Source organism: Lissotriton vulgaris, chromosome 11 (genome assembly GCF_964263255.1).
Source record: "Lissotriton vulgaris chromosome 11, aLisVul1.2, whole genome shotgun sequence".
NCBI lineage: Eukaryota > Metazoa > Chordata > Amphibia > Caudata > Salamandridae > Lissotriton > Lissotriton vulgaris.
This window is the reverse complement of record NC_141699.1, coordinates 160561101-160587738: the sequence shown is the minus strand read 5'-3', so window position 1 is coordinate 160587738 and position 26638 is coordinate 160561101. Positions and strand designations below refer to the sequence as shown.

The 26638-nt window shown below is 45.8% G+C and overlaps 1 protein-coding gene across 1 annotated transcript in view; it reads right to left on the bottom strand.

The window, feature by feature from the left end:
* Window positions 1-26638, bottom strand: part of FAM216A (family with sequence similarity 216 member A) — a 275535-nt gene that overhangs the window by 11662 nt on the left and 237235 nt on the right. Inside the window, exon 7 of the mRNA XM_086944721.1 lies at window positions 20486-20590. Within this exon, the coding sequence (XP_086800847.1) occupies window positions 20486-20590 (105 nt within the window). The remainder of the gene's footprint in view (window positions 1-20485; window positions 20591-26638) is intronic.

Below are 26638 nucleotides of genomic sequence, written 5' to 3'. Positions count from 1 at the left end.
GTCGGCACAGGCGGGAGTCCGTCTCAAAATAATTAACGAAAGAATACATCAAGGAGAAGAAAAAATAAGAAATGAGGGGGGAGGGGTGGGAGGAACATCGGAACAAACCAGCCCAACTTGGATCTTCCCAGCCCTCTCCCATCTCCCCCAATCCCTGGCATGAAACAACAGTGTATATACTTCCCATCAATAAGCCCACCATATCCTAATTTATATGAGGGGCTGGCATGGCGCTGTCTCTCTAAGCTTTAGCGGAATGTTAAGTTAGGACTCTGTATCATGTTCGCCTACTCTCGCTGCAGCATCTGTGCGGTCTGAGTCTGAGAGGAGTTCATTTTGGAGGTTGAGTAGTATTGTGTCCCAGTTGGCGGCTTTTGGAATCTTACATAGCCCAAATGTGTCTTTGTTGTGTAATGCAGTACTCTCTGCTTCGGCCCACACTGGTAGCAACTGTTCCCAAGCTATCAGAGGGGAGGCTCAGGCAATTCCCAAAGTCTTGGAATTAAACGCTTAGCTACCAAGAATCCCAAATCAAGAAAGCGGGAAGTGACCTTCTGTTGCTTACTTCTGCAAAAGGGACCCAAGATGCATGTGTCCCACTTGAATAATTTGCAGGCCTGTGCAAGCTGTCTACCGGGTCTTCACATGTAGCCAAAAAGTGGGAAGTTATGGATAAGCCCACAACATGTGTAGGAGGTCAGTATCTAGGAGATGACATCCGGGGCAGTGGGCATCGGCTCGTTGAAAGTATCTGTTAACCTTAGCAGGGGTGAGGTAGGCCATTTGGAAGCGCGTGTTTCAGGGGATATGGACCGGGCTCCCTAATATGGTAGACCACTCCTTATCCAAGCACAGATGGGCCAGATCCTCCTCCCTGTGTCATCTCAGAGGTGCGAGTGGTACTGCTGTGTGTTGGTGTGGGGAATCTTGCAAACCATCTTGTGAGATGCGTACCTATATCCATAACATGCAGATGTTGGACCGTGAGGTGTGTGGAAAATTCTCCTGACATGTCCCCCCACTTGCCACCCAGTGCCGCGAGCAACGAGGTGTGTAATAAAGAAATTGGCCCGGAGGTTGTACCTTCTCCTCCACTTATGTATCATATGGTTCTGTAGCACCATTGCGATTGAAGCAGCTGTGGCTGGTGTCGGGGCAAAGTGGCAAGGAGGTGGGGACAAAACAAATAAACAAAAAACAAAACTTACCTGACTCCTGCTGCATCGCTGCGCTTCTAGCTCCACTACAGGCACAGGCTCCCAGGCTGCCTGTGGCCAATCCTGACGCTGCTCTCACAGCATGAGAGAAGAGTCAGAATTTGCTTGTTCCCCCTTGATTTCCATTCCAAGGAGATTGGGATCCTGTGCCTGCTGTCTCTAACTAGCAACGCCGCTGGGTTGGAGACAGCTTCAGTGCGCATGAAGGTTTGGCCGGCCTGAGATGGCCGGCCAAACCAGCATGCACACTGATAACAGTGCCTACCACTCCCCCTCAGTGCCCATCATCCACTGGCCTCACCCTCAAGATTCCATGGTAGGAGAAAAATAAAACGATAATAAACATGTTTTGCAGCTGCTGCTGCTGGCAGGGTTAGGTGACGCTCCTCCGCCATAGCAGATGAGCCGTCATTGGATAGAAATACCCCAGAGTATGCACACCAGCCTACAGCCAAATGAAGAGCACCGCTGGCGAGGTGGCGACACCGCCCCTGGGTGTGCCTAACAAGGGGCACCCAGAGGTGGAAGCCGGGAGCGCTGACAACTTCTCTGAGCAAAAATTGTATTTGTGCTTTTTAAATACCTCACTTGTGTGTCACGTTAATCTGTGCTTTTAACATTGAAAACTCGTGCGCTGCGGAGCTTAGCGCAGACACGAGACTGTTGATCAGTTACTGCTGTGGAGGCCACGCCCCCTCGAGGCCACGCCCCCCCCCTCCCACGCTATATAAAGGCACTGAATTCTAGCGTCCATCCCACACCGTAACTCCTGAGGCGGAAGCCGGGAGCGCTGACAACTTCTCTGAGCAAAAATTGTATTTGTGATTTTTAAATACCTCACTTGTGTGTCACGTTAATCTGTGCTTTTAACATTGAAAACTCGTGCGCTGCGGAGCTTAGCGCAGACACAAGACGGTTGATCAGTTACTGCTGCGGAGGCCACGCCCCCTCAAGGCCACGCCCCCCCCCTCCCACGCTATATAAAGGCGCTGAATTCTAGCGTCCATCCCACACCGTAACTCCTGAGGCGGAAGCCGGGAGCGCTGACAACTTCTCTGAGCAAAAATTGTATTTGTGCTTTTTAAATACCTCACTTGTGTGTCACGTTAATCTGTGCTTTTAACATTGAAAACTCGTGCGCTGCGGAGCTTAGCGCAGACACGAGACTGTTGATCAGTTACTGCTGGGGAGGCCACGCCCCCTCGAGGCCACGCCCCCCTCCCACGCTATATAAAGGCGCTGAATTCTAGCGTCCATCCCACACCGTAACTCCGGAGGCGGAAGCCGGGAGCGCTGACAACTTCTCGGAGCAAAAATTGTATTTGTGCTTTTTAAATACCTCACTTGTGTGTCACGTTAATCTGTGCTTTTAACATTGAAAACTCGTGCGCTGCGGAGCTTAGCGCAGACACGAGACTGTTGATCAGTTACTGCTGCGGAGGCCACGCCCCCTCGAGGCCACGCCCCCTCCCGCCCCTGCCCCCCTATAAAATATGTGCATCTGGAGGAAGCGCAGCGGACGAGCGCAGCGGGAGCGCCGTTTGCGCGCCCGAAGGCGCGCCTAAAGCAAGCCCGTCTCTCGCCAGTCCCCCTGCTCTACTCGTACCACACAAACTTCAGTACGATAGAAAGTCCCTCCTCGCACTCAAACCAGACTCAAGATGCGATAAACTTGAAGACTGCCTTGGACAAACAGGTCTGTATTACAAGCCCTGCAGTTTTAGGACACCTTCACCTGGGCTAGCCAGCTACAATACTACTGCCCATAAACAATACACCCTTACCATCCTCCAACTAAATGTCAGATCCCTTGTGAAACACCATGCCGAAGTGTTCACCCTCATTACAGAGGAACGTCCAGACATCATGTTTATATGCGAAACCTGGCTCCACGACGACCAAAACAGCATCCTAAATCTCTCGCTGCCCGAGGGCTTCTCTATAAAAACCATCAATAGAGGCTCCAGGGGTGGGGGGATAGCTGTTATATACAGTTCGTCATACAACTGCACCTTTGAAAAGGAATCTATCTGGGGCTGTGAAAGCGCACGATTCAAAATCTCTACTAGTCCCCATTTCACCTTATCCGGACTCTATATTTACCGACCCCCCGGCCCTACTGCCAGGTTTATTGAGGAACTCCTAGATGTGGCGCACACTCTGGTGATATCCTCTCCCAACTTTACCATCCTGGGAGACCTTAATCTACACTTCGACTCCCTGACCGATTCTACCATTAAGAACCTTCAGGCTGATCTCACCGCCCTTCAGCTAAGCCCACTCATCCTAACCTCCACTCACTCTGCCGGGCACCTATTGGACCCTGTTTTCTCCAACCTTTCAGACGCCTTGGCTGACCCCCCTAAACCCATGGGGTGGACTGACCACTCTCTTATCAAATTCTTCCTGAAGATCAGAGACTCGACTATGAAAAACCCAACTAGCTCTCGATACAAGAGACCCTGGCATAAACTAAAACCTAGCGATCTTACTAATAAACTAGGTAACTTCCACCTCAACCCCTCTGACGGAGACATTAATTCAGCCTATGCAGCCTTTCAAAAATGGATCAACTCAGGACTTGATTCCCTAATCCCTGCAAAGTGGACCAAAACTCGTAACACTCCATCTAACCCATGGTACAACGAGAATCTTTTAACCATGCGGAAAGACTGCAAAAAAGCTGAACGCCAGTGGAGAAAAGAATATAAGGAGACGGATAAAGCCGCCTACCTACTAAAACTAAGGTCGTACCACAAGGCGGTTCGCACCACCCGTGCTTCCTTTTATGCAGTAGCAATCAGCTCCAGTTCGAATCCCTCAAAAACTATTTTTAAAATTGTTCAAGAACTTAGAGATACCTCCATCCCAGCCCCATGTATTACCTCCGCACAACAATGCGATGAACTTGCCACCTTCTTTACGGAAAAGGTAAAGAAAATCTATTCCACCTTTCCTCAGAACCCTCCGGACACCTCCAAACCTCGTGAGCCTTTGCCTGACAGTCCCAGTCTGTCCCTCATCCCCAGCATAACACATGACGAACTTGCTAAACTGTGCACCAAAGTTAAATCTGGCTCTCCCACAGACACCATGAGACCCGACAAATTCCTAGAATCTCTTGAGTTTTTCCTTCCTCCTCTGACTACCCTACTTAACCTTTCATTCTCCTCAGCGGTGGTTCCCACTTGCTGGAAGCAGGCTTGGGTCTCTCCAATCCTAAAAAAACCTACCCTAGACCCATCTAAACCAGAAAATTTTAGACCAATTTCACTGCTTCCATGGGCCTCAAAACTGGCAGAAGCCCACGTGAACAAGGTCCTTGCCAACTTTATGACGCAACATCAAATCCTAGATCCATCACAGAACGGCTTCAGGCCAGGATTCAGCACCGAATCCGCCCTGCGGACCACCGTTGAACACCTACGGGATATCCTGGATGCCGGTCAAAGTGCTGCGCTGATTTTACTCGACCTTAACGCAGCCTTTGATACGGTCTCCCACTCTATCCTACTTAAACGCCTCGAAGCCATAAGAATTAAAGACCTTGCCTTAGAGTGGTTCCGATCGTTCCTGACGGACAATTCTTTCCGGGTCTCTGTCCCCCCCATTCACCTCCCAGCCTAACCCCATAGAGCAAGGCGTCCCCCAGGGATCGGCGCTCAGCCCGTCCCTATTTAATCTTTATGTCCAGCCTCTCGCTGAAATAGCAAAAGAATGGGACCTGACGCTGGTGTCGTACGCCGACGACACCCAGCTGGTCATCTCCCTGACCAAAGGCCCTTCGATCTCAGCGGCGAAATTCAAGAACGGATTACAGGAGGTCGCACGCTGGATGTCACACAACTGCCTCCAGTTGAATGCTGGCAAAACGGAGGTGCTGCTCCTAGGTAAAAATCCCGACTACTGGACTGATCACTGGTGGCCGTCTGCACTGGGCCCCATCCCTCCCCCCAAAACCGTGGTAAAAAACCTTGGCGTCTGGGTGGACGCATCTCTTAACTTCCAGACCCACACTAAGAAACTTGCTGCCACCTGTGTGGGCCTGTTGAGGAGCCTTCATCCAATTCTTGTTTTTTTGACCACCATACACGCCAGCTGATTGTCCAGTCTACCATCCTGGCTCGACTGGACTACGCCAATGTCCTTTTCCTTGGCCTTAACAAAGCTGAGATGGCGCGGCTACAACGCATACAAAACTCTGCCGCCAGGGCAGTTGTAGGCCTCCCTCGTAGGTGCTCTGCAAGAAATACCATCCAGAAACTACACTGGCTGCGTATGGAAGCCCGAGTTCAGTTCAAAGCTCTTACTACTGTCTTTAAAATTCTTAAGACTGACTGCCCTGGTCTCTTGCGCCCACTCCTAGAGCCTTACACCCCTCAGCGTGCCCTACGCTCCTCGGGTCAAAATTTGGTTGTGACCCCACGCATAAGGCTAAGCAGAATAGGCGGCCGCTCTTTCAGAGTCTTGGGGGCAAGGCTCTGGAACTCCCTGCCACCCCACATTCGCTCCATGACCAACTTACTGGCCTTTCGCAAGGCGATTAAAACCATTCTATTCTCCCCATCCTAATCCCTTTCTGTCCCTCCTTTCCCTTCCCTCCCTTAGGTTATTGTTATGGTTCAGCGCCGGGACGCCTCGTCGCTGGGGCAGCTGTTCGCGCTCAATAAAACTTAATAACATAACATAACATAACAGGGTAGAGATGTTACTACTTGCATTCATAGCCTTTTATTCCGACCTCTGTGCTATTAAATCTCAGGGGGCAACTCACCAGATACTAGAATATACTGAGAGCAATGACCTGGCATGGTTGAAAAGCAGCCATTGTGAGTTTCCCCATGCAACACATCACCAATGAAGAGGTTATAGCAGTTACACATGTATACATGGCAGCAAGCTGTCTGGCATAGATGGACTGCAAAGTAAACTCTACAAAGAATTTGCCTCCATACTCGCTTCGCTTTACTTGCAAAGAATTTGCCTCCACACTCGCTTCGCTTTACTTGCACTATTTGAAGAGGCAAACCATATAATTTACTATTCCCACACCACCAAGTACAAACTCAGGGAAGGTGCTGGACACAAAACACATATAATTTACTATTCCCACTCCACCAAACACAAAGTCAAGGAAGGTGCTGGACACAAAAACCATATAACTTACTATTCCCACTCCACCAAGTACAAAGTCAGGGAAAGTGCTGAACAAAAAACCCATAAAATTTACTATTCTCACTCCACCAAGTTCAAAAACAAAGAAGGTGCTGAACACAAAACTCATAAAATTTACTATTCCCACTCCACCAAGTACAAAGTCAGGGAAGATGCTTGACACAAAACCCATATAACTTACTATTCCAACTCCACTAACTATAACCTCAAGGAAGGTGCTGGACACTCAAACAATGTAATTTACTATTCCCACTCCACCAAGTAGAAACTCAGGGAAGGTGCTGGATACCAAACCCATAAACTTTACTATTCCCACTCCACCAAGTACAAACTCAGGGAAGGTGCTGGACACATAACCCATATAATTTACTATTCCCACTCCACCAAGTAGAAAGTCAGGGGAGGTGCTGGACACAAAACCCATATAATTTACTATTCCCACTCCACAAAGTACAAAGTCAGAGAAGGTCTTGGACACAAAACCCATATAATTTACTATTACCACTCCACCAAGTAGTAACTCAGGAAAAGTGCTGGACAATCAACCTATATAATTTACTATTCCCACACCACCAAGTATAAACTCAGGGCACATGCAGGATAATCAAACAATATTCTTAAGTAATCTCACTCCACCAATAACAAACTCAGGTAATATAGTGTACACAAAACCATTATATTTTACAATTTTTTAAAAATATTTATTTACTTTTAATTTAATTGAAATATTATACAATTTCCAAATTTTAAAACACTCCACATCCTATACCCATATAAACCCACATCCCACTCCTAAATTTTGATCCAATAATTACATTTTTTGAAATTTTAAAATAAAAAATTTTAAGATTCAAAATTTTGAGGTAACTACCGGCATATTCCCATAAAAACACACATCCCATTTCTAAATCTAAGTATACTTTTTGAAAATTTAAAAAAAAATGAATTTAAAAAAAAATTATTTAAACTTTCTTAATAATTAAAACATTTCAAATATTCCCCACCCTATACCCTAAAAACCCACATGCCACTCCTAATTTTTTTTAATTTTTGTTATTTTACTTTTTTATTTAAAAATTTAAATTTTATTATTAAAAAAGTATTATTTTTTTTTAAAACACCCAAATGCCTTAAAAACCCACATCTCACTCCTAAATGTTTTTCAGAAATTTTAAATATTTTGACAATTTTTTTATAACAAAAAAATGTATTTCTTAAAAATTCAAATTTTTACAACACTCCCCACCCTATTCACCTAAAAAAAACATCCCGCTCCCAAATGTTTTTAAGTTTTTTTTACTTTTCTTTTTTTTAATTTTTTAAAATTTAAAAACAAATATAATTTTTTTTAAAACTCCCCACCCTATTCCTCTAAAAACCCACATCCTGCACCTAAATTTTATTATACATTTTTTAAAAGAATTTAAATTTTTTAATTAAAAAAACTAAATTTTTTTTTTCTTTAATCACTTTTTTTTATTTTTCTTTATTTTTTTTTGGAAAACCTTTATTTGAAATTCAAAGTACACCGCTATTCAGCCATACATCCCGGAGGCTAGGCAGCATTATAAAGCAACATGGAAGTGTGCACAAAACAGTAAAAGGAACAGTCAGGTTTAATTTTATATATTATAAAAATGAACTCTATGAACAAGGTGAAAACCGAAAAGGGACAAGGATAAAGAAGGAAAAGGGGAGAAAGAGGGGGGAGAAAGGGAGAAAGATGACAAGGCAGAGAAGCATAGAAGAGCGGTAAGGCACATGTCCAGGGGGGGAGGCGGGAACTTCCGCATCGTGAAATAACCATATCAAAGAAGCACACATGTGTACGGGGAACAAGAGACAGGATTACGTCACATGAAAACCTGGGTGGAGGGATTAGCTATGGTGAGAGACGAATTTCCGGTTGGACTCTCTCCGGGGGCACACAAATGTCTCCTCTATACGAATTCCAGGCCCCCCAGACCAGCCCCCACATCTTGGGCTTACCCCGGGCTAAGTAGACAGTCTTCTCCCGCAGCATGCACCAGTCCATATTAGTTTTCCAAAGACTCACAGTGGGGGGGGGTGTCGGAGCACCCCATCTCTGGGCAATGTCCCTCTTGGCCACCATATTCCCCAAGGTGACCCAGCGGGTTTGAGCGTTATTGTAGTCGGTCGGACCCCACACATTCAGCAAGCATCGTCGAGCTTCCGCAGGCAAATCCACACCAGTCACAACACGCATAACCGCATGCACTCTCTCCCAATAAGAGGCTATGGCTTGGCACTCCCAAAAGGTATGCATGAAAGTGGCCAGAGCACCACATCCCCTTCTGCAAAGGCCGTCCTGGGAAAGCCCCATATGAATCAACCTGGGGCCAGTGACATACACCCTGTGGAGTACTTTCAGCTGAACCAAGCGCAGTCTGGCCGAAATAGCTACTTCCTTAGGGGAAGAAACCGCAGACTGCCAGTCCTCGTCATCCATCTCAATCCCATCATTCATCCAAAGGTCTCGTACTTTCACCAGCAGGTCCGTCCGAACATTGATAAGTTTTTTGTGGGTCAGGGAGATGGCGCTGTCCGGCATATGGCCGTCCAGCACCCTGTCCTCCAGCGGGGATGACTCAGGGACTTTTTCACCCACAGGCAAGGAGGACGTAAGGGCATGCCTCAACTGCGCGTATCGGAAGTACTCCGTGGCCCCCAGTTGAAATTCCGCCTGTAGAGCAGCAAACAATTTGATTTCTCCCCTGGCCATCACATCCGCCACTTTGGAAATACCGATGAGGTCCCACCGATCAAATCCTTTTGAGTGCCACAAGTTCCCCAGCAAGGCAGAGTCGTAAAGGGGAGTAGCCATGGTGAGCCTACCCTTCCACCCCAGAGTCTTCGTAACCGCCCTCCACAAGTGCACCGCGGTCCTGGTGGGACAGTCAATTTCCGGTCCAGAGATCTAGAATACAGCGCTCTGTAGTACATCCCGTCGTTCATGAGCCATCGATCCATGGCATACCCCGGATTAGCCTCCGGTCCGTAGAAGCCATGATTGATAGCCGCCAGTTGAGAAGCCCAGTAGTACTGGCGCACGTCGGGCAGGGCAATACCGCCGTCATATCACGGAATGGTCAGTTTGACTACGGCAATGCGCGGCCTTCCGTCCCACAAGAGGGTACGCTGCAAGCCCTCGATATCTCTGAAGTATTTAGAAGGTACTGGGTCCTGCGTGTTTTGAAGCGCATACAAAAATCTCGGCAGGGACATCATTTTGAACAACGCCGCTCGGCCCAACAAGGACAGCGGCAATCTTTTCCAACCCTCCACGTCCCGCCGAAGGCGTGCCAGAGGAGGGAGCAAGTTGTTCGCGTACCGTGCCCTGGCATCCGTTGAAATATAGATGCCCAGGTACTTGAAGCCCTGTTGCGAGACCTGTATCGCACAGCCCCTAGGGAGACGTGGAGTGTCCCCGCGGAGCACGTAGAGGTAGGACTTGGACCAGTTAATAACCAGGCCCGAGTAGCCACCAAAGGTACCCAGTACATCAAATACCACAATCAAAGACTGACAGGGAGAGGTGAGGTAGAGAAGAATGTCGTCCGCGTACAGCGAGACACGATCTTCAAACCCCGGTGACCACTTGATCCCATTAATATCAGGGTGAATGCGGATCCAAGCAGCAAGTGGCTCCAGCGCAAGGGCAAAGAGGAGCGGTGATAACGGGCAGCCCTGTCTGGTACCCCTGCGCAAGGCAAAGGAGGCTGACATGCGGCAATTTACCGTTATGTTGGCCATCGGGGAGGAATAGAGAAGTCAAACCCAACTGATGAAGTCAGGGCCGAACCCAAACTTAGACAGCACCGCCCAGAGGTAGTTCCATTCAAGCGAGTCAAACGCCATCGTCGCGTCCAGCGAAGTCAGGACTGTTGGCTCGCAGAGCATGTGCGCCCGCGCCATGACAGCGTGTAGCCTCCTAAGGTTAAGGGCAGTGTTACGGTGAGGTATGAAACCGGACTGGTCTGGGTGGACCAAGTCCGCGATCACGCCCACGAGCCGATTGGCCAGCAACTTAGCCAGGATTTTGGGCTCGGCATTCAGCAAAGAAATAGGGCGATACGACCTACAAAGGTCTCTAGGCTTCCCCTCCTTATGGATGACCACAATGGTAGCCAGGCGTTGATCCATTGGAAGTTCACCAGCGTCTCGGGCTTCCAAGAACATATTCCTCAGGGGCGCGGCGATAGTGTCTGCTTTGATTTTATACAGCTCCACCGGGAGACCATTGGGACCAGGAGCTTTCCCGGAGCGCAAGGACCGTATCGCTAATGCCACCTCATCAACCGTGATGCCCCGGTCCATGTCATCGCGCTCAGCATCAGACAGGCAAGGGAGCTCAATCCCCTCTAAGAAGAAGGCAGAGTCCGATTCAGTCAGAGCGGAGACTGACGTATAAACCGTCTCAAAGTAGTCGGCAAACGCCGCAGCAATAGCAGTGGGATCGGTAACAACCAGACCATTGTCACCTAGGATCTCAGGCACCACACGGGAAGCCAACTCCTTCTTGTCCAGCCAGGCAAGTAGTTTACCCGCCTTGTCTCCGGCGTCATAAATCCTCCCTTGCTGTTTCCTGCCCATCGCCTTGGCAGCGTCAGTGGCAGTGGCTCTATATTCCGACTGCTTCAGGGAGAGAGCATGTAACAGTTCGGGTGTCGGTCCCAGCGCCAACTGGGAGTTCAGTTCTGTAATATCCAACTCCAACCGTACCATGTCTTCATCCCTTCGCCTGCGCACCTCAGCTATCAAGGAGAAAGCCTCTCCTCTAAGGACAGTCTTAAAGGCCTCCCAGAGGGAAAGGGCCGACGTTACCGTACCTGTATTCTCAGTGAAGTACAGATCCATAGCTTTAGCAAGGAGGTCTCGAGTCTTGGGGTTGCGGAAATACCAGGGATTGACCGGCGCCACCCTGGTCGCCGACACGATGCCAAAGTCAAAGGACACCCAAACTGGAGAGTGATCCGATATACCCCTGGCCATGAGGCGAGCCCCAGAGACGGTCTGTGCCTGAACCGCGGGTGTCAAAATGTAATCAATTCGAGAAAGACTACCGTGGGCCCCCGAATGGAAAGTGTACTGTCGTTGGGCGGGATGTAAAAGTCGCCAACAATCAATAAGGCCAATGGTGCTCATGAAGTCAGGGAGCCATGCTTTGTGCGCTGCGTAGATCTCTGGACGGAAAACGATCCAAAGTGCCTGAAACCACAGAGTTAAAATCCCCGCCCAGTATCAACAGCCCCTCCGGGAGGCCCAAAATGGCGCCTCCAAGATCCTGGAAGGTAGTCGCTTGCAACCCCAGGGGGACATAAACAGAAACCAAAACCAGGGTGCGTCCCTCCCATCTGCTCACCACGGCAACATAGCGGCCCCTATCGTCAACCACTGTGGACTCCACCTCTAGGGGAAGAGACATGCGCACCATTATCCCCACCCCTCGGGATCCCGAGGAGAACCCGGAATGGGCCACCATTTTGAACCCCTTTCTATTCAGAGCCCTACAGGTATTGCCAACGAGATGAGTTTCTTGTAGGAGGATAACATCGGGAACACAACGTTTAAACATTTGTAATACAACACCACATTTAATACGATCCCCCAACCCATTCACGTTCCAACTAAGTACATTCAAAATCTTACCCCCCATCATCAAAGATGCCCCGTCCCAGCCATCCCCCCCGGAAAGCAGCCACCGATACGGTGTACTCAAGACAGTAGTAGCCTCGCCATGAGAAAAGTAAGAAAGGAAGAGCAAAAGAAGAACACACGACCCAACTGCCCCCCACCCTGCACCCCTGCATTAGACCAAAAGCCCCCCCAACTAGCAGTGTGCCTGTCGCCCCGTATAAAATAACCTACAAAAAGCCCCCAGAGGAGAAAGGAGACATCCTATCACCCCCCGTTACCCTCCAAGTTGAAAAAACAGGAAAAATAAAAAAGAAACAAGAGTCAATGAACGATGCCATCCGCAGAGCCCCTCGCAGAAAGAAGACCAACATGTTAAAGTTTATTCCTGGGAACATGGGCCGCCCGACGCCCCTTCCGACAGATCCTCCGGAGTAGTCCGACGCTGAGGCAAAGTGTCCAACCAGTCCCCCGCAGCATCTGGCAAATCAAAGAACAGCGTCCGATCACCATGTTCTATTCGCAGTTTCGCTGGGTAGAGCATGGAGTACCTCAACCCCATCTCCCTCAGTCTTCGTTTCACTCCCATAAAACTTTGCCGGCGTTTCTGTACAGCCTGAGTGAAGTCGGGGAAGAAATTCACATCAGCATTCTGAAACCGCAGCGGACCGCCACTTCTCGACGCTTGTAGGATTGCGTCCCGGTCCCTGTAATTGAACAGTCTGGCAATGATGGGGCGCGGGGTCGCACCTGACTTCGGTTGGCCACCAGGCAGTCTATGAGCTCTCTCAACCGAAAAGAATTTACTCAGGCCTCCGGGCACCAAGTGCTTCACCACCAGTTCCTCCACAAACAAATCCGCGGCGTCCTCCTCCGCTCCCTCCGGCACACCTGTAATGCGGACGTTCTGGCGCCGTGCCCGTCCCTCAAAATCATCAAGCAGGCGCGCAAGCATCAAATTAGCGGCCTACAAGTCCCGAACCTCGGTCTGCACGTCCGACATATCAGTAGTCAGACTCGACGTCTTGATGTTGAGTGACTTGACCCTGTCGTTCGTCTTCCCGAGGTCGGCCCTGATGAGATTGAGCTCGATCTTGAGGGTATCAACCTTGCTGGACAGCGCTTCATGTTGGCTGTGCATCTCAGCCTTCACGCCAGCAATGGCTCCCATCACGTCCCGGAGGGTGGGTTCGGTATCTTCCGGGGACACGTCCCGCTGCGGGTCCTTGGTATGGCCCGATGCACCTGGTGAACCTCTAGAGTGAGAAAATCGTTCAGGGATGGTGGACTGCGAGTGGAGGGGTTTCCTGCTGACTCTCGGAGGCTTCCCTTTGTCTGGATCTCCTCTGCCCGCCATGTTGGGCGACGGGGATCGTACGATCCGAGAGGGGGCAAGCCAATAACACCACCTCCACCTGATCAAAGTCAACAAGCCCCTCCGCCGTCCCCAGGGAACAGCAAGCCTCCAGGGAGATCGGCAGGGCCGCCGGGCCTCGCAAAGCAGTTAGTCCCACTCAGAATGCCACCGCACAGGGGCTCCGTCACCGCCCCAACAATGCCAGGCAGCTATGGCGTCGTCGTCACCAGGCCTCCCGACGGCGTAACTCGGTGCTGGAAGCTCAGATCTTCAATCTGAAAACGGGCGCCGCATCAGCATCAACACCGCAACTGATTCCCACCGCCGTGGGACAGGATAGTTGACAGGATCAATACGGAGGATCGGAGGGTCTTCGGAGCTCCGAGCTTACGCGGCCATCTTGGTTGCCCGCGAAGCTCCTCCCCCCTTTAATCACTTTTTTAATAACTCCCCACCCTATTCCCCTAAACACCCACATCCCTCTCCTAAATTGTATTATATATTAAATTATAAATTTAAAATATATATATATTTTTTTATTTAAAAAAAAAAAATTTAAATAAAATTTTTTAAAACACTCCCCACCCTATTCCCCTAAAAACCCACATACCACTCCTAAATTTTATTATACATTAATTTATACATTTTAAATAAAATTTACATTTAAAAAAAAAAAATGTACAATACAAATTTTTAAAACACTCCCCGCCCTATTCCGCTAAAAACCCACATCCCGCTCCTACATTTTATTATACATTAATATATAAATTTTAAATAAAATTTAATTTTTTTTAAAAGTAAAAAAAAAAACAAATACACATTTTTAAAACACTCCCCACCCTATTCCCCAAAAAACGCACATCACGCTCCTAAATTTTAATATACTTTAAAAAAAAAATGTTTTTTAATTATTTATTAAAAATTATATAATAATATATATATTTTTAAATAAATTACAATTAATATTTAAAAAAATAAAATACAAATATAAATATTCTTACACTCTATATTTATAATTAGGATATTTTAACTTTCTATATATTTACATTCGATATTTTCATACTCGATATTTTTACTTTCGATATTCTGACATTCTATATTTTTACTATCGATATTCTGACACTCTATATTTTTACTTTCGATATTAATTAATTATTAACAAAAACGATATTTTACACACTCGATATTCTCAACTCGATATTACTACATTCGATATTTTTTTAACTATTAAAATCGATATTACTTACCTCAATATTACTTACCTCGATATTATTGCAGACTCGATAGTCCTGACTCGATATTATCTCCATTCGATAAAAAAAACTCGATATTTAGACTGCATACCCAACAAAGCGAGGCACAAGCAGGGTTGCCCTTCTCCCCCATCAGGTTTGCCCTACCACTAGAACACCTGGCATGTAGATTACGACAACACCACTAAGATACTACCCTGAAATTCACTGATCATAAACTACTTGTAATGCTAAACGCTAACAATATGGTGGTCTACGTGTGAAACCCTAGAAACAATATATCTTCTATCAGTAGAGAATGTATAAGGTTTAACTTTCACTCTGACCTTCAAATACATTGGAATAAGTCCCTAGTATTCCCCTTACTTCTAACAGCAATGAACAAAATCCCACTTGACCTGTATTTCTTCCTGAGTGCAGAGTCCAAACTTTTGGTTCCGACCCACAAAGAAAAATCCTTCTACTCTGTGTTAAACATAGTTTATTCTTTATTTCTTATTATTTATCTTTTCTTGACATCACCAAAGATTAAATACAACTCAGATCCGTAATTGCTTTTACATAATTAGAACATGTTATTCCATAGGTTGCTTTGATGAAACATTATACATTGGGCACATTAAACACATTGGAAATTTAAAAATTGAAGATCACCCTCACACAACATCCACTCGCTCATACACACAACCACAATCACCACCTATCATACCCTACATACGCACTGACCCAGCCACTCTTCACATACACAAAACAAGTTTGATTTTAGCTCTTGTAGTGTTGTGAGCTGGAGTCACTCTCAAAAAATGGTCTACGCACGTTTCGGTGTAGAAACTACTTTCATCCCGCCACCTTCTTCAGGACCACACTACCCTACATTCTGATTCAAGAGGTGGTCCGTGGGGTAATATAAACATAACGAGCTACAGCATACATGTATCGAAGTGAGGTAGCAAAATCCTCAAAATTCTTGTAACTTTTTAAAATCTTCAACTTCAAGAGACTAAAAGAGATCGTCAAACCAAAATGTCTACTCACTGTAAAACAATATCTCCTGATATGCTTCTGAGAAGTCCTCTTCAATATACAAAACGTCCTAGTTCTGTGAAGGAGTAAATCTATAAAGGCCCTTCCTGTGAATCGATCTGTACAAATGCCAACATCGTGATCAGGTTCCCACTGAATCTGCAGAGATCAACTGACCAGTGTGGGATAGATGGGTACAATAGTGTTCTAAAGTGGATATTGATTCCTTGGGGACAGATGTTACACTTGCAGTCAATATCTTGGCAATCTTGGTGGCAGAGGGCCTCTCTTACAGGACTATCAATTCAGAACAGTCAGACGGGTCAGCCATCTCCGCAGGACATAATCCCAATGGTGGATCATGTGGAGAAAAATATCCCCTTCCTGGACTCTTCAGAGTTTCACAGTCATCCATTTTGTTTCTCGCAAATGTCCTATCCAAGTTCTCCTGAAGATCCCCAACTCTGAGTTGTGAATTGTTTACATATGTATGAAGATGTCTCAAGAGAAATCAAAGTTTCTGTCTGGACAGCTTCTTATTTCACACGTAGACCACCATGCACTTCTTCCGTCTGACCCTTAAAACCAATTATCACTCCCAATTCTCCCGGCATGGGTACTTTGGATTCTTTCAGAGGCAGGTATTGATACTTCATTTTAGGGGCACATTTGGTCAGAGGTGACACAGCTTCAAAAATATTCTCTTTGGGGTCATGTTTGCAGATATCATGCATTTGGTAGACTGATCTTCAGAATTCACTTTTAAGCAATTCTAATTTAAGCTCGTAGGTAACCCTTTTTCGATGATTATTTAACAGGATTATACCTACATAATCTTAAACCTCTGGTTCTGTCACGGAATCAAGCAATTTTTAGCATTTGAGAACTAGAATTTTCAATTTTATTAATGACAGACTACGAATATCCTACGCTTGTATTGTTAATGTGCTTAATGATTAGGACAAAACTTTGATGGAGAGCTTCGTCTCTGGGACCTAGCTCTGTTTAGGGCAATTGATGGGGATATGTCTATGGCTCTCTGGAGGGCCAGGGGTTGCGGGAGGTGGGGGACCTGTACCACGGGGAGGTCTTCATTACCTTCCAGGAGGCTTTGGAGACCTTTGAGGTGGGGCCGGGTCACTTTTCCATTATGACAAGTTGGAGTGTGGCGCAGGAGATCTGGGCTGGTTTCCCTGCAGCTCCACGACCCTCCTTGTTGTTGGGAGGCTTGCTTCAATGGGGAGAGGGGAGTCATCCTATCTCCTTATTCTACAAAGCAATCTGAGGCAACATGGCGAATGCCCCATTCGCTTCCGTGGGGCCTGGAGACATGAGCTGGGGGGAACCCATTGAGGATGCTGACTGGGACCGCTGATTATACTGACATTTTACCAAGCAGGGCAAGTAATTACTTCGTTTTGCTTAGTTTCAGATAAAAAAACGCAGTAATAGATGGGTTACATGGATGGTGAAGAAGTCCTTGCAGTATTAAAAGTGTTATCATGCACTGCATTTATTATGATGCATCGGGGCAAACTGAGTGCTGGAGTGTGAGGCAGTGTGCGCCCACCCCCCCTCCTCCTCGCAGTAAGAAGATGTGGTTCTACAGTGGGAATCAATATTTAGGTGCTTACCTTTTTTGCTATTGTTTGATACACTCCTATAATGGGAGTTGTAATTGTTCTTCGAAGAACTATGGATATTTTCGCTTTTAGTATTGGTCTTCTATTTTATTGGCATTCATGATGGCTGCTGTTAAATAAATAGCAATAAGCAGAATGCATAATCCTTGCCTCTGTCCACTTAAAGAATTGAAATGTCTTGTTAACAAATGCTGGACATGTTTTTATAACTGCAACAGGGATTTTTGAGTGACTCTCAAATGTAAGGCTGATCTTAGGATGGCCTCTTCCATGCCGCAGCTTTCAGTGAGCATGTCCAGCAGCGACTCTCCCCTAATTCACTGGCTATTTGTGTATGTTTATAGTACGTCTTCTGTCCTTGCTCCATGACAGCATGGAATCAGCCATGTTTGGGCTGCATTTACAGGACAAAAACAGATAGTTAATGGCATTGGCCCCAGATGCTTAGACACCTTGCAGATCCTCTTGTAGGGTATGGTACAGCAGCACAGCTACCATATTATTTCTCACCAACCATAAGTGTACAGTGTTAAAACCTGGCGTTTAAAATCACAGTAATAGCAATAGCTCACCTAAGCGAGACCTATTAGCTTTGCCAATTTTTGTTTAGCCATGTGATTCACAAATGAGGCCTATTTTATTTTAGTGCCAAGGCCTATTTTTTGCCCCAGTCCGACCCTGCAAGTTAACAAAATCTATAGCAAACAGATGCGCATAACATTCTTAAAGTACACAGTTCACAGTGTACTCTATAAAAATCTAATTCTCAACAATGATAGCATGAAATTACGATAATACCAGGTCTTTGGCCCAAAATAATTACTAAAATGAATAAGCAGCATTGCTCACATAAACTAGATGCAGTTTTTTGTACCTTTATCAATGTTAGCATTTTTCAGTATATGTTTCCAACAGTATTAAATAATAACAAAGGGACTACTCATATTTATGTAATATGCAACAATGTCACTCAGGACTGGAGTAGAGGGATAAGCTCTCAGTTTAACAGTCCTCACGAGTTGTATCGCCTTCCGGATGTGAGTTGATGAAGCATCCTGCACCGCCCTTTCCCCGTTCAAGGTCGAAGGTGCATGCAGCGCCACGCTGGCTCCCCGCTTGGACTCAGACTCGTTACCTAGGTGGTTCGGAATGTAGGTTGGCGAAGGAAGGTTGAGATGGCCTGGGAACAGCGCCGCCTGGTGGTGGAGGAGGAGGGGAAAGACGTGCGATAGTGACTGGCGTATTATGGTTAAGGTGGATGTTACGCTAAAGCACCCCCTGTAATCCTGTGCTGCGTGTCATATCTCTTGGCGTGTCTTAAAAAACACCAATAATCCAAGTCCTTCAAGGCACACCCCAGGGGTCTCAATATTACACTCGAGAAGGCGGGCGAATATCAATAGGACACAAACCCTCCGTTTTCTCTCAGCCTCGGTGTCATGAAGTAAACTGGGTGCCCTCGTGTGTGATTCTCATCTAGGCCTAGATGCCTGGATTGCTTCCACGCAGTCTCTTGCCCCCTTTAGGGGGCAAGAGACTGTGTTAGTACTCGTTTGTAACATGCACACGTCTTACATGCACACCTCTTACATTTTGTTTGCTTTCGATACCTGCACAAGTGCCACCATTCCCTACGTAACATTTGTTCTTGTGTTTGAGTGTCCTCCATATATTGCAGTATTATACCTCTATGTTTACTTTGTACGCTTTAGTAACCTGCACATGTCACTTTTTCCTCCTGTAATGCACCGTTTGCTACCTCTTGTATTTTGTTGGCGCACGATTGTCACTTTTGCCTCATGTAATGTAACGTTGGCTTTTGTAATTTTTTCACTTGTAATGTTCTCATGTTCAGTTCTGTTCCTATTGTGAAGCGCTCTGACACCTTCGGGTAAAGTCAGCGCTATATAAAATCGCATAAATAAATAATAAATAAAAACAGGAACAAGGATCCGAGTCTCCGCTGCCGCCCACCTCACTAGGGTCCCTATCTGAGCTCACAATACCTGGGTGCTGCTCCCTCCAGTGATCCCTAGCAACCTGCTTGCCCTCTTGTTTCTCTCCCATTGCCTCTGGGTCTTCGGGTTCCCTGAAGGACTCTGCGATGCAGCATTCATAGTCTCCATCAGTTGCTACTCTCCAGCGTCACAGTTGCCTCAGACTGGCTGGTTCCCCAATCTCCACTGCCCCACATCTTAAAATGCTGTGTTTCCCCTACTAGTGTGAATCCCTCAAAAAAGTAGTCTATCAAGTTCCTGGGGAGCTGTAAAGAGACTCTCTCAACTGCACAAAGCAAGTCCTGCAGGTTCCTCCTCATTTCTCTGGAGAACTTCACAACTGCTCATGTGCCTCATCGTTCAAAACATCTGCACAGGCAAAGATCCAGATCAGCCTCTGGAACCTCAGCTCCCCTCCACTGCACTGCTGTAATGTCTGTCTCCACTACAGGCTCAGGAGAGTCCAGGCAACTAGATCACTGGAAATGAGCCATGGGCAGCAATCCTATTATCACCCTCCTCTCTGTTCAGAGCCCCCTCCTCCGGCCTGCCCATCCATCTCATCAAGTCAGATGGCACCTCTGGGAGTTCCGCATCCGCCGTCCTGGCCACCTAACCAGACTCAATTATTACTACGTGGATTGAGGTGGAAACCCTACATCCTTCGCCTACCTCGCACCTAAAGCCTGGATCACCCTACCCACCGACCTCCGGCAATCTCCCACATTGCCCAGAATGCTTTAGGTTCTTAAAGGAAAGGCCAAAAGTAGAAAGTGGTGCCAGTGTTAATATGAGGTATCTGATGGTCTTATGCTTGGCCTTCCTTGCTTTTTGTACTCTACTGCAGACTTACAATTAACTACAGAAGGCTAGTACGAGATGATCCAGCTACATTAAAGGTTCAGGGGTCAGTGTCCTGCTGGTTTAGCGCTGCTTTGGGAATTACCAAGTCTGCAAATTGAGTTTGTGTATCCCTCGTGTAGCTTCTTTTCCAGGAAATCCTCTTGTGTGCCTTTGTTTTTTGTCCATGACGTGCTTGACATGGAAAGCTGTGTAGTTGGTCCAAATGGATTGCCTTTTGTATTTCATGGCTTCTAAAACAAACAGTGGGTACAATGATGTAATTAATGACTGGAGTGTGTTTTACGTCATTGTCCATGCTCACCTTTTTCTTCTTCATCCTGTATTGACAACGAATTCATGGACTCGTTGATTGATGCCTTCTCTACATTATTTTCATTTGTACCAGATTCAGGCTGCTCAGTTGAATCTATGTGAGAAGAAGAATTTGGTTAATTCAATGTATTATTTTGACTCAGACAAGTAATGAAAAGTTAGGCCAGTAAACCAGGAAGATAAAAATTCTGATAAACGCCCTAACACCTCCCCAGCTAAACGCTGTGGCCAGGTGTGCACCTTATTAAAGATCATACATTCATTGATTAATCAAATTGCACTCATGCTCCCAGTACTAATTTCCCATCCAACCACGCGAGTTAGGCAGGTTAGGAGAACCTCCCCATTCCAAGAAACGTCCTCACGTTGGATAACCACCACCCTGCAAACAATGGCTGCTCACTCAGACCTCCAATGTTTCCTTGCCCTCCACTCCGTAACCATGAAGCAAATACATGATGATCGCACTCCGATAGGCTTGTTGGTTGGTTACAGGACATACCTCCCTTGTTTAAGAGAATGCCTGCTCTTACACACTGAGTCAATAACTACTACACCGTCTAGACATCTCAGGATGGGCTACACACAAGGCCAACCACAACCTCCTCCAAAGGCAAATCTCCCAACCTGCAAGCAACACTGGTCTCATTCATACAGGAGGACAGTATTGTTACAAATAACAAGAATAATGTACTCAAAGTGGTTCTTCTGCAGAGTTGAGAAACTAGCAACAATAAAAGGATACCCAAATTTCACCATGCGTGGTTTAATAAAGGACTTTCATCAATGGATCACTGACTGTACTGAGAACCATGAGGAAAAATATGTGAAAAAGGTCACACCTCTGTTGCATTCCTCAACCTTGCACCGGCCTTTGATTCTGCAAATAGCAGTGAACTATGAGGGCCCGATTCACAAAAGGACTCCACATTCGTGGCGGTGGCCCTGCAGTAGTGGACGGGGTCCTCGCACTCGTAGGGGGGGTCACCGCACTAGTGGTGGGACCTCCACAAAGAGTAACTACAGTGCGAAAGTCCCGCCACGAGAGCGGGCCCCCACCATGACAGCGGGGTATCCACCACGAGTGTGGAGGCTCTTCGTGAATCAGGGCCTGAGGCTTTAGATAAGTCTTGGATGAATCGTGGCCTGATATCTTTAATTAAGGCCCTTCATATAGGCTGGGGAGTTGTTGGCAATCAACCACACCATTTAACACAAATGAAGGCGTAACGCAGGTCTATTTTTGCTGCCCTGTCGAGGAGCATGAGGGAAAAAATGATGCTCCCCACAATGGTTAGCATAAAGTGAATGCCCTTCTTTAGGCTGACAACATTGGACCGATTGCAATGCATGGGCTGCAAAAATAGCTCCAAATTGCCCCACAATATATTGAGACAAAATAAAGAAAACGGACCCTCTCGCAAACAAAATTTGAGTAAACTAGAAAGGGCAGAATAAAGGAACCTGTCAACTAACCAAGCAGAACATAGAGTTAGTAAAGGATTACGTCCACCTAGGTGTTACCTTCACGTGGAACAGACAATGGAATCAGATGCCCCCACAGGGGTGCTCCAATACTCAATGCTTAATGAAGCCATAGGAAAGGTGGTTACTTGTATAAAAATGTGACTAGCATAACAAAACAGCCTAGTTTCAACTGATGAATATTTGGAGAATCAGTCCATATATTTCCTTTCACAAAGCTAAGACACTGATGTGTACACTTATGCTTAGCAAACTTGGCTATTGTAACCATCTGCTTGTGGCTCTTTTACTCCATCAAAAGGTAATAAACATTGTCACAAGGACTCTTTGTATTCTTTCCAAACACATTCCTTGCACTGATTATTGTCACCAAGCCGGCAGGCTGTCAGCAGAAAATTGAACCCTCTAAAAGTTTGTGTCTGGGACTTCAAATATATGAATGGCTCAGCTGCAACCACCTCGCTTCTCTCTTTACCAGGTGCCTCCCAACTCCTAACTTACACTCAGTTCAATGTAATCCCCTAATTACTCTCAAACCTCCTTGAACAAAAAAGTTTCCCAGTTTCGGTCTCAAATTATATTGAAACCCTTGTTACAGGAAACACGGCTAGGACTTACCCCGCTGAATGGAGATGCTTCTCCTGTGCCTGCCTCATAGCTGATAGTGATCTACTGGTTGCAGCCAGCAAGAAGCCTGGCCCCTCTTCAGAGTCTGCATCAGTCTCATCTTCTCTCAGTTTCCCAACCTCCAATTTACTCTTGGAATGCTGCCAGTGGTCCTTCACCAAACTCATCTGCCCTTTTGAATGCTGATGTTTTACTGGGGCTAACATCACAGGTATCAGTCACAGTCAAACACCATTCTAAAACTTTTATCAGGGCGACAGTTTATTACAAAGGAATGGACACCTTCTCACTAGCCGTAGGCTCTGGTGCCTCCACATCTCAGGTTCATGAGATAATTGTTCTTGCTCTAAAATCCCTCAATCTGTATCGCGTTCAGACAGAACGTCTTCTATGGAAAGTGCAGGATCACCACCCCACCAGGAACGTTGGTACAAGACTGGAGAACGGCTCAATACAGATTGATGATTCAGTAGGACAGGTCCAGATTAGTACCCTACTCAGAGGCAACCCCAGTTTCTTCCTGAGGGTTCTTGAGACTCTTTCAGCTTCCCCCATTCTGTTATATTACATATAGGTACACTAATATAGGCTCAGGTCACATTGTAACCCTTCACCTATATTCTTCCCTACAATACATACATAACGGTTCTTAAAGACTGGCCATTTACCTAGATAGGACACTGCATTCCGAACGCAGGATTTTCCCTGGTAAAAACCTAATACATTATGCATGATGTTATGTTATGTTATGTTATGTGGTTTTTATTAGGCGCGCAAATGCTCCAGCTAAGGAGGAGTTTTGGGAGCACAGCAGGGCTAACATCTCCTGTATAATATCTATTTACAAAGTTCATTCTCAATGTCATCCTAAGTCCGACAAAGTAATACCGCGGGGTAGAACCCACAGTAAGACCTATGGGTATATGTACATTACATCTTGCTAGGATATCCAGAGGAGACCAGGACTTCCCGGCTGACACACTGACACAAGACGCTGACCACTCTGCACACAGACACTCCAGCTCACATTGGTCTAACATCCCTCGTGGGGTGTCCAACCCGAGACCAAGACAAGGTCTCGCAGTCTCTCAATTCAGATAATGGGGTTGACTTTATCCAAGAGGGATTCTTGGCTTGACACCTACACGCATGCTAGGTACACTTAGGTACATCTAGTTAGGGAGGCATCAAAGGAATACGCACTTTTATTGTCATGTATTTTATATACTCGTATGTATTCATGATTCTCGCAAGATGGTAGAACTCTATCATCCTTTTACTTTCAAAGTGCTTCTAATCATTTATATCTGCTAATGTCTGACGGTTGTTGCAGCTCATCTATTTTACACCAGAATAACAACTGTTCAATAAATACTTATTGAAAATGCCCAGACTGCTATTCTGTGTATTTTTCAAAGACAGACTAAGTGAGCTCGAGTCACTGAGCGAAAGGTAGTATATTGTTTCCACGGTTGTAAGGGATCAGGGTTGTCATGTTCGATGGTTGCCGAGATCTATTCTCTCCTTGGTTAGAGGAGATTCTAGTGGCACTGTGAGCTAGCAGATAAAGAAGGCCAACATATCGGGTGGAGGTGTTTAGAATCAGTCTGACACCAGTCCTACGGTGTATGTTGTCATGATGAGCAGATCCTGTATAAGGTTTTATAGGAACTACACAACAATTCCTCCTGGCCATCAAGATGTGCTATGCACATGCAGGTTACCCACAACTTCCAGGTATTGTTGAAATTACAGTCTCTGAAGCGGCGAGCGTAGTACTTTTTTGCCTTTGTGTGCAACAAAATCAACACTGAATTTTTCGCATAACATGGTGCTGAGCTCCTCCTAAATGTATGCTGGTTTGAGGGGCACCAATGATACGTGACACAAGGCTGTAAGCTACTTCCAGTTCCACATGCTCAATTAATTATGGGAAACAAGTGTTTTCTTGAAGGTAGTTTGATGAATTGTCAGCAGCAGGCTTGTAGGCTACACTGAACAGATATTCCTGGAGCTGAAGTGTCCATTTCTCAATGTGAGGAGGAGGGTGACTTGCTGATACTTGGAGCACTCGCTCCAGGAGTTTATGGTGTCCGGTCATGGTGAAAGAATGTCCATAGAAATACAGATCAAAATGACAGTTACTCATATCAAGGCCCAATGCTCCTTCTTAATGTGTGTGTAATGCTGTTCCATCGCTAGTGAAGGTCTGACTTGCACAGACTGGGGCTGGCTTCCACCACAAAATCTGTGTACTTCATGGGCTTAAATATGCTACGGTTGTCTTGATCAATAGAGCATCTTTGGTGTTTTGCAACATCTCTTCATGCAAGTCATTCCACACCCTATAATTTAGTAAGAGGACTCTATTACGCTGCTTGTTGTTTTCTGGACATTTCCCCACTTTTCACAGGAAAACACTGTGCAGCAGGAGCAGGTGGAGAGATTTGCAGGGGCACAGGTGAGGCCTGTGGGAGAGATGCTAGTAAAATGCTAGGTTCCATGGAACTTGTGCTAATTTTATATCCTGCAATTATGGGGTTAGGCCACAATGTCAGCTGCTGTGAGCACATGGGTTTTCTTTCCTGAAGCCTTTGAAAGGTGCAGTTGTGCATACTGTCATTCTCAGTCCCTGATATTTTGGGGCCTCACATGATCTAGAAGGTGGTGATGTAATTGGACATGTGCACTGTATGACATTGGGCTCAGCAGGCCTCTCCATAACGGGAGTGCACTACCTTTCATCACATAATACATGGGATTTTGCAATCCCTTTATGAAAACCTGTCTGTAATTTCTTTATGATTGGCAACTTGTGCTGTTTTCCCAGTGGTAACGGGGATATTTATGGCAACATGTTTATTTTTTGCATTCCTTAGGGAATTATACAAAAGTTAGAATCCTTCCTGCATGTTTTGTTGTAGGGATCATGTTTTCTAGCGCAGAGGCCCCTTTTTCATTTCAGTTTGAAGACGTTATTGAACTTGCAACAAGTGATGAATCACTATCTCATCAAATGCACGTTTCTTACATATGCTTTTATTCTGTAAATGTATAATGAATATTTCAGATAAGCAAGATCAATCAAAAACACATTAAGTGATAATTTAGTGACTATTTAGCTTAGAAATTATTCCAGGAATGTAATAAATCTTATGACTGATTACCTCCATAATTCTATTATTTTAGATTTTTAAATAACCTGCTCTTAGGCTTCTTTCTTTTAAGTTTTAGGTTCTTAAACACTTACAGGATGGATTCCATTTTAGATATAGTCTCTATTTTAGTTGGACTGTCCAGTCTGTTTACCTTTGGCCCAAATCCACGCTAGGTAATTGAGATCACCATCTTAGACCCTGGAGATCGCCAACTTTCCTCAAATTATGCAGAATCATCAACATGTCTGCCTTTGATGCAGATGTCATCTGTGCCTTTCTTTCCATGAACTGTGAATGTGTCAAGTCATTCAGATATAGACATCAACAAATCCCCCATTGTGGCATCAGTCTGGGACATGTGTCATTTTCAAGTTCCTATAACAAGCATAACCCAAATAATATAGTTTATGTATTTTTACCTTATTAGTATATCCACTGATGTATATGTCTATGTCAAAACATTCCTAAGGTGACATTGCACATTCCATCTTAGATAAGATACAATATATAAGGACTACCACTTGGCCACTTAGGAGAGAAACATCAGCCAGGTCAGAGACACAGATCCAGATGAGCACTGCACCAGATTCCCTCTCGACAGAAGAAGTCTATAGCAAGACTCTCAGAGGCTCTGGGAAGCATTCCATTCTGCCATCACCAACTGGTGCCAGGATTGTGTTCTCTCGTAGACCCAATCTCCTAGCTCTTGGCCTTGTGCTCAAACTAGCAGACACACTATTACAAACAGAAAATAAACCCTGTTGTCCAAGGAAGCGCACTACCTCCGAAACGCAGGCTTATTATTTATTCATTTGCTAGAACTAGAATAGCACTCAGATATAACACAGTGAGGATGTAAGGGCTATAAATTG